Source organism: Oncorhynchus tshawytscha, linkage group LG03, assembly GCF_018296145.1.
Source record: "Oncorhynchus tshawytscha isolate Ot180627B linkage group LG03, Otsh_v2.0, whole genome shotgun sequence".
In the NCBI taxonomy this organism is placed as follows: Eukaryota; Metazoa; Chordata; class Actinopteri; order Salmoniformes; family Salmonidae; genus Oncorhynchus; species Oncorhynchus tshawytscha.
Window position 1 is genome coordinate 27,146,621 of NC_056431.1, and position 9,005 is coordinate 27,155,625.

The 9,005-nt window shown below is 45.3% G+C and overlaps 1 protein-coding gene across 2 annotated transcripts in view; it reads right to left on the bottom strand.

Annotated features, from left to right (window-relative positions):
- LOC112233160 (microtubule-actin cross-linking factor 1) overlaps positions 1 to 8,740 on the bottom strand; it is a 35,049-nt gene extending 26,309 nt beyond the window's left edge. The window contains exons 1-5 of one of the 2 annotated variants that reach the window (XM_024400591.2): positions 8,181 to 8,740; positions 3,192 to 3,970; positions 2,851 to 2,907; positions 2,495 to 2,665; positions 84 to 250 (exon numbers count right to left, since the gene is read on the bottom strand). In XM_024400591.2, coding sequence (XP_024256359.1) covers positions 84 to 250; positions 2,495 to 2,665; positions 2,851 to 2,907; positions 3,192 to 3,890 — 1,094 coding nt within the window. In that variant the 5' untranslated portion in view covers positions 3,891 to 3,970; positions 8,181 to 8,740. Of the gene's footprint in view, positions 1 to 83; positions 251 to 2,494; positions 2,666 to 2,850; positions 2,908 to 3,191; positions 3,971 to 7,910; positions 8,130 to 8,180 lie in introns of those variants that run through there. The other variant, XM_024400600.2, reaches the window with a different exon arrangement.
- Positions 8,741 to 9,005: the final 265 nt, after the last annotated feature.

Below are 9,005 nucleotides of genomic sequence, written 5' to 3' on the forward strand. Positions count from 1 at the left end.
AAATAAAACATAACATGACATAGCATAGCAAAGCATAGCATAGCTTAACATGAAGGGAGAGCACCACAGTTCAATGAGCTGACCTGTTCACCGCATCTACCAGTAAGGCCTCCCATTTGTGTCTGAGCGTGGAGAGCTGGACCCTGGCCTGCTCCCCCTCCTCCCCTGGGAAGGCCTCGGCCATATGAGGGCCCTCCAGCATCATGGTGTCCATACTATGCCTTCGGTCCTCCAGGAGACGCTGCAGGAGCTGTGAGATGATAATGGATACTTAGCCATTGCCTTATTGTTGTTATGACCAGGAGTTTTACCTGACCACAGTACCTGACCAGGGAAAACGCCAATTCTTACTCGTTGTCTTTCTGATGGTGAGACTCATAGATATTTTCTCAGTGATAAAAAAAAGTAAAAACCTGTGATAAGTCGGGGATGGGCTACTTTGGAACATTCCGTGTAATCTTACAAATGCTTGAAAATAGGCTGCAACTATTGAGAAGTGAAGTGTAAAGCCAGAGATGACCTCAAATAGACGTATTAGGAGTTAGGACAACCCCAGCTCAGACGACTCCGGTCTTAGCTGCAGGGAGTCACTGCTACTTGCTAGCCCTGAGAATTTACATTTGGGTATACAGTATGTGCCTTTTCTTGTCTCTCCTGCCTTTGTGTGAGTGCAGTGAAAGCACCATCTCAAGTGTCAGGCCTGCATTGTGAGGAGCCAGGCAGGTTTCACCTCACCCACTGTACTCACAATGGGCGCCGGTTCACACTGAAAGGTGAATGGCTTAAAAAAAAAAAAATCATTCCAGGAATTGTACGAGTGAACCTTCCCTATTCATCCCTGAATACAAGGGATTTAATAGAATAAAGGGAGCATTTGACTATTTCCATGATCTCAGTGCCATTTTCCATAGATAAAGTGTCCTCATGCGATTGATCGAACATTGTAGTTACTTAGCCGTGGGTGCTGTGTGTAAGTTTAGATATTTTGTGTACCGTGTTGTAAATGAAAGTACCAGTCAAATGTTTGGACCCACCTACTCATTCAAGGGTTTTTCTTTATTTTGACTATTTTCTACTTTGTAGAATAAAAACGAGGAAGTAACACATATGGGATCATGTAGTAGACAAAAAAGTGTCAAACAAATCAAAATATATTTTAGATTCTTCAAAGTAGCCACCCGTTGCCTTGGCGACAGCTTTGCACACTCTTGGCGTTCTCTCAACCTGCATCCTTGAGGAAGGCTTTTCCAACAGTCTTGAAGGAGTTCCCACATATACTGAGCACTCGTTGGCTGCTTTTCCTTCACTCTGCAGTCTAACTCATCCCAAACCATCTCAATTGGGTTGAGGTCAGGTGATTGTAGAAGACAGGTCATCTGACGCAGCACTCCATCACTCTAATTCTTGGTCAAATAGCCCTTACACATCCTGGAGGGGTGTTGGGTCATTGTCCTGTGGAAAAACAAATCATAGTCCCACTAAGCGCAAAACAGATGGGATGGCATATCGCTGCAGAATGCTGTGGTAGCCATGCTGGTTAAGTGTGCCTTGAATTCTAAATAAATCACTGACAGTGTCACCAGCAATGCACCCCCACACCATCACACTTCCTCCTCCATGCTTCACGGTGGGAACCACACATGCGGAGATCATCCGTTCACCTACTCTGGTTCTCACAAAGACACAGCGGTTGGAACAGAAAATATCAAATTTGTCCTCACTAGACCAACGGACAGATTTCCACCAGTCTAATGTCCATTGCTCGTGTTTCTTAGCCCAAGCAAGTCTCGTATTATTATTGGTGTCCTTTAGCAGTGGTTTCTTTTAACCAATTTGACCATGAAGGCCTGATTCACACAGTCTCCTCTGACCAGTTGATGTTGACATGTGTCTGTTACTTGAACTCTGTGAAGCATTCATTTGGGCTGCAATCTGAGGAGCAGTTAACTCTAATAAACGTATCTTCTGCAGCAAAGGTAACTCTGAGTCTTCCTTTCCTGTGGCGGTTCTTATGAGAGCCAATTTCATCATAGCGCTTTATGGTTTTTGCGACTGCACTTGAAGAAACAAGTTCTTGACATTTTCCTGATTGACGGACCTTCATGTCTTAAAGTAATGATGGACTGTCATTTGTCTTTGCTTATTTGAGCTGTTCTTGCCATAATATGGACTTGGTCTTTTAGCAAATAGGGCTATCTTCTGTATATCACCCCTACTTTGACACAATACAACTGATTGGCTCAAATGCATTAAGAGGAAAGAAATTCCACAAATGAACTTTTAACAAGGCACACATGTTAATTGAAATGCATTCCATGTGACTACCTCATGAAGCTGGTTAAGAGAATTCCAAGAGTGTGCAAAGCTGTCATCAATGCAAAGGGTGGCTACTTTGAAGATGTCTTCACTATTATTCTACAATGTAGAAAATAGTAAAAATCAAGAAAAACCCTTGAATGAGTAGGTGTGTCCAAACGTTTGACTGGTACTGTACCTTCTGCTCTTGCAGCTGTGCTTTCACTACTTTGACCTCTGAAGATGGAGGCTTCTGATTGGCTGTCAGCTCCTCTATCTCACAGACCCAGGTCAACAGTGCTTCCAGGGATTGATGGAACGTTTCAGAATCTGCAAAATCATCTCTCAGAGTCAAGACAGATCTCGTTCCCTGGGGAAAAAGAGAGCATGACACAGCATTAACACTGTTTATAGTAACTCAACCATATGAAAACATGGACACCATGGAACCATTCTGTAATATCAGTGTTACCTTCATACTGTGCAGAGGCAATTGAGATAAAGCTAAATAGTAAATCACATTAAAAAAACAGACCAATGCACTGGATATCTTACCCTCCAACGATCCAAGCTGGAATCTTGGTCTGAACTAGAATGTCCATCACTTTGCAGCTGGGATAGAAATATAAAAGTCAACACAACAGCCGACTTCATTGCGCAATCTACTTCTCTGAAAAAGAGCACCGTCCTGACAAAAATATAACACATTCTGTAGCACATGCTGCTGAAGAGATGTTAAGGAAATTGCAGAGCGGTAAAGATGAAAAGGTGAAGTTCAGGCGTTCAATGAAAGAATGGAATGGAAAGGGGGGAAAAGGAAAGTCAAATCCTAGTCTACTGTACTGAATAATAACAGACACTTTAGAGAGGCTGTTTGCTGTTGAAGTTATATTGACCTCAGCGAGTTCCTCAGCTGCTCCAGTCAGAACCCTAACAGTCCTGGTGACTATGGGGTCTCCGCCCTTCTCTCCAGACGGGTACTCCGTCACCTCCACAATCTCTGTCACAACTGTCTCTGTCACTTCCGTCACCTCCGTGACCTCGCGGGAGGCCAAGGTCTTCCAGGACCAGGGGCTGCCCTCTCTAGAGTCTCTCCTTTGGAGGCTTCCTTCTCTGGAGTCTTTCCTCTGGAGGCTGGCCCTCCTCTCCGCTGAGCCTGGGACTGAGCCAGGCTGGGCTAGAGGGGATCTCCCATAGGGGATCTCTTGGACCACGGCCTTCCTAGTCAGGGTGCTGTTCCTGGAAGTCTTGATGGGGGAGGGGGTGCCTTGCCAGGCATTGTCCAGAGTACTGGTGGTGGTGACCGTGGGGGCGGGGGAGGGGTTGGTCCTTAGGGGTTTGTCCGAGGGAGGGGTGTTGCTGTGAGACACCTCATCCTCTACCTCATCCTCCTTCGTCCTGTCTGTCACCCTCTCCTCCTCCTCCTCCTCCCTCTCTCTGACCACCTCCTCCCGCCTGGTCTCCCCGTGGTGCGTCAGGGGCGGAGCTTGCCATTCGCGGCGCCGCTGGTAGCACTCTTTCAGGAAGTCCTCGTCGGACCTCACCTGCTTGGACTTCTGGCCCAGGCAGCTGGGCCGGCTGATCAGATTACCCATAACCTTTCAGCCCAGGGGATAGTGAGGTAATAGGCGAGAGTGGGCCCCTCTGCCATGCATGCAGGAGATCCTTCAGATGCCTAGAGTGAGACAAGGGGGCTTGGGGTGAGCATCCAGCTTAACTGTAAAATCATTCCTCTTTGACCCCCCAAAACAGTTTGATTTATATTACATGTTTTGTTGATCTCTGATGTTATTGCACCAAGTTTGGATAATGGTAAATATCATTATTTGCAATGTGCACGACTTGTGAAAGCAATCACTAACTAAAATATGGTGAAAACTACTACAACTGCAGAAAGATATCCATCGCTAACCACGTGCCACCACAGCCACAGCCCATTTGTTGAGAGAGAGAGAGAGTAGAACAGTAAAATCAACTGAAGCACAGCAGAGCCAGGGACTCCTGGCTGGCTTACTGTGCAGACAAGCCTAGTTCTTTGTCATACATGCACGGATCTGGGCTCTCTTGGTCTTGGATGGTCTGCACCAGGCACCAGCTAAGACACTCTGGCTATTGAAATGTGTGTGACAGGCCTGTCCACTGAAAGCAGAATGTTCAAGGATACCCACTGTTAGGAAACCCACTGTTGAGCTCTGGCAGGCAGGACCACTATTTAGGAAACTATTTAGCCCATAATCAAATATGACAGGCATAAAAACACCCCCTCAGTGATGCATAGTCGGGGAATCACAGATAAAAGATGTCTATGATGACACAGGACACCGTTCCGCTTTCTGATCTTCTTGTGATGACCTGACATAACTGCAGTGACACTGGGCTCACGAAGCATTGTGAACAGGTTGTACTGTACAGAATTGTGAATGGTAATAGCAGCAATATTGCTGCTGTGACTGATCACTAACAAATCACATCATCACAACAATTTGGACTGTAAGCCACAGTCCACCATTTTCAAGTATTAAACATCTTTGCGTGGCTTACAATGCATCCTTTTCCAAGAGTTCATTGGCTAATTCCAACAAAACTGCCATGAGTTTTATCCATGACTAGGGACTCAAAGGGTTCAAAGGTGAGTGTATTTGTCCTGGCCTATAGGGGCTGAGGTGGGCCCATCAGGGGCTACCAGGGAGGGGCTCTGCTATACTCGGCTGCGACTGCTTCCTCTGAGGTCAGAGTGGATTAGTGCCTCTGGATCGACAACAGGTCATTCCAGGTCACGGCTGGTCGCAACTGGTCCCGGCTGGTCGGGTCAGATAAAGTGAGGAAGTTGGCTCCAAAAAACCTGCCAAGCGGGGTTTTCTGTTTTACTGGCTCGCTGAACCAGAAGACACCAAATTTTACAGTGCCGTCTTTGCTGGCTGTATCCGCTCTTTGTTCTTTGGTTACAATGAATATTCAGTACTCACAGGTTAGGAGCTCGAAACAGTTAGCTGCATGACTAGATTTGGCTGCTCCCTTTGCTGGAGAGAAAACAGCTTGTTCGGCTTGTAGCAGAACACAAACCCCATTGTGCCTCTGTCAGCAGTTTCATGTCATACTGGAATTCTATTCTATTCTATTCATAATTCATAATTCTATTCCGTTCATTCTGCTTCACAGCCATGATCCCCATTATAAACCAGGACGTATCTGTCCTCTATGATATAATAAGGGTGTAGCTGAACTGAACATTTTGATTAGGCCTCTCTCGGTGCATTTTTGTAATTACAGTCGTACTATGCACGTGTCTTCAACGCAGATGATTTAGGCCATAGCATGGATCCCAGGGGGAACTCTGTGAATACACAGGATCAGAGAGGAGAGTGGCTCACAGACAAAGCCCCAGCCCAAGATCAATGATTACCCTGTTAGCCTTAATCACATCCTCATATTCTCCAGAGGAGAGTGTCTGTGGCCAGGAAGCTGTGCCCATGTTCAGTAGGTTAACAAACCAAGGCAAAAAGGGTGAGGGTGTGCCATGTCTGACAGGCTATTGCACCTGATGTGCTCCCAAGTGGTGCAGCGGTCTAAGGCACTGCATCTCAGTGCAAAAGGCATCCCTACAGACCCTGGTTCGATTCCAGGCTGTATCACAACCGGCCGTGATTGGAAGTACCATAGGGTGGCGCACATTTGGCCCAGCGTCATCCGGGTTAGGGTTTGGCCAGGGTAGGCTGCCGTTGTAAATAAGAATTTGTTCCAAACTGACTTGCCTAGTTAAATAAAACTTGTAGGCTGGAATTCAAACTGATACGTCCTGTTTGCCCATTGTTTCACTTCAAAATAGCAGACAATGGAAACCGAGCATATCAGGTTGGATCCCAGGCTACCTGAGTGCGCTATCGTAAACTATTCCTATGAGACATACTGTATTTAGCATGAAGATGCTGTTTGTGTATGTAGCGTGAAGATGCTGCATCCTACTGACACACTTACTACATTAACAGTGAGATGCCATCTGAAAACAAACACAGAGGACGTTAATTACCGCATCAATCCAATCAAATAAAATCGAATTGTATTTGTCACATGCTTCGTAAACAACAGGGGTGGACTGACAGTGAAACGCTTACTTACGGCCCTTCCCAACAATGCAGAGAGGAAAACTTGAAAAATGACAACACAAAGAATAAATACACAATGAGTAACGCTAACCTTGCGATTTGCAGGGGTACGAGGTCATTGAGGTAGACATGTACATATAGGTATGAGTAAAGGGACTAAGCAACAGGATAGATAATAAACAGTGGTGGCAGCGTATGTGAAGTGTCAAAGGTTAGTGCAAAAAGTGTCAATACAGATAGTCCGGGGTAGCTACTATTATAGCGACCAAACTAGCAGTTATGTATTTCAACTCTACTGTACGAGGTAATTGGGTCATTCTAAGAGCCCATCTTCCAGGTCCATCAAAATCTCAAATAATCTGCAAGGACATACTGCAATTTAACTAAGAACTCAAACAACCCAGGCAATCATTCGACAACAGGTTAAATGATACTGTTTTGACACATTTTATTAAGGCCATGTTGCTATATGATACGATTGTGCACAGTAGCTTGTCCTGCGCTAAAGCTGAAGCCAGGCAACCATTTCACCGAACCCATATCTCAGATGACCTGGTCCAATCCACCACTTAACCTCTCTAGAAATGACCCTCGATTTAGACTCTGCCCTTTGTGTGCTCTCTGCAAGACCCTTTCCCGATGAATCAAATTTAGAGTAGCAATAAAGGGCTACTCTGCAATATATGAAACATGCAATGAGACCTGAAAGGGCAGTGAAATGTCTGATACTGTTATCTCCATCATTACAAATGGAAATCTATGTATCCTATCACTGATGGACACTAGACAGTTTGAATGTGTGTGTGTTTCTTTTTCGGTGAGTGTCTGTGAGAAACCCACACCTACACCGACATACACTCACACACAAAAGAGAATCTGGTGTTTTTGGCACCATTGTCCCATAATGTATCCCAAACCCCAAAAAATGCATCCATTGACGGGCAAAACCAGACCCTTGATTCCATTAACCACAGAATAATAATCATGAATTACAATCTTGGAGCCACACAAAGACAGGCCAGTCCCAATTCACGAAGGGTCTCTATGTGGTAATCAAGATAGCGGTCTTCTAATTAAAGCCGACAGCTGTGCGTTCACCCGTCACGGGTCTTATCACAGATAAAGGTCATCCGTTCGAGACTAAAACACAAACAATTGTAGCAAACTGTTTTGTTTATTTAAACACCTCACATTGCACCTAGGAAATAATATTAAATATCTAATACATTAAACCCAAGATGCAAATTGGCTATGGTAAGACAACATGTGACGGTTGCATCCAATGGTGAAATGGTTTGATATATTGGTGAATTGCATTTAAAACTGCACATGTTTGTTCTAGCACCACAATGCTATTTTTTAAATCATTCTGATCATGACAAAATGTAGCAAGGGTCCATAGAATCGTCCCAATTTCACATATCAAACTCACTACTTTTTTCCTGAATCAAATCTGTAAATTAGAATATTCTATCTTGCACATTACCATTATCATGAAGACATTATACTTACAACTGTGTGAAACAATCAAAAATACATATTTCCTATGTGTGGAGTAAAAATAAAAACATACTTCTAGCTTCACATTCACTGTTCAGACTCGGAACTGTCCCTTTTGCCCAATGAGGACCAGTGAACCAATGGCCATAGCCACGTTGCATCATCACATGCTCTTCCAAGCTACAATCACAGAAGAGTAAACTCCTACTGAACTTTTCTTACAAGCCAATCCAGGCCTGGTGGCAGTTTTGGCGGTTTGAGATTTAGGTGACGCACACTTACCCTGGAGCAGAGATGAGGCACAACGGCTAGAGCAAAGGAATTCAGCTAGTCCTCAGTCACCATTCAAAAAGGAGAGAAAAAAATTCCTGCCTTGTTTGAGCATCCTTTGAATTGGCCTCCCTCCCTTCCCAAGAAGTCTCCTCACGCACATACACTCACAACTCACTCAGACATCCTCACATCAAAACACACTCTCTAAACAAAAACACACAAGCCCTGATAACCCATGCTTTCCGTTGCTCACAGCCACAGGCAAACAATGTCCTCCTCTCCCCTCTCACAACACCCCCTCCTCCCCTCCCACCAGCTCCGCTCCTCTCCCTCTCTCCTTTGTTGTTGGAGCTCCGATAGAGGAATTCCTTCCTTGTTCACACCACCAATAGGATGATGGTGCACCCGGATCAAGACAATGTATTTTCAACGGCTCAACTAGATTCCCTCGGTTCCCAGCCAGAAAATGGTTATTGCATTGTGATCACACTCTGGTAGATCCATATGACCGCAGGCCAGAGGCTTGTGCTCCTGTGCCAGACAGTTAGACAGCAAAGTGCTTCCCTTACCTTCCTCCTTTCTACCCCCCTCGATAGCCCCTCCCCTAGAAGGTTTTATTTGGGCTCTGAAACTCCATGCTGCTTGTGGTGGAAAAAAAAGAGAGAGTGAGAAAAAAAGCCTTCTAAAGAGCTCCGGGTCGCCCTTCTGGAAACATTCACATGCCTCCAGCTGCCTCCAGCCCCTTCTCTCTGCCTCTAGCTCACACAGCGCCGGCAGGGGCAAGCAGCGCAAGGCCACAAAAGGAGGAACCTTCACCCACCCACACCCATTCCC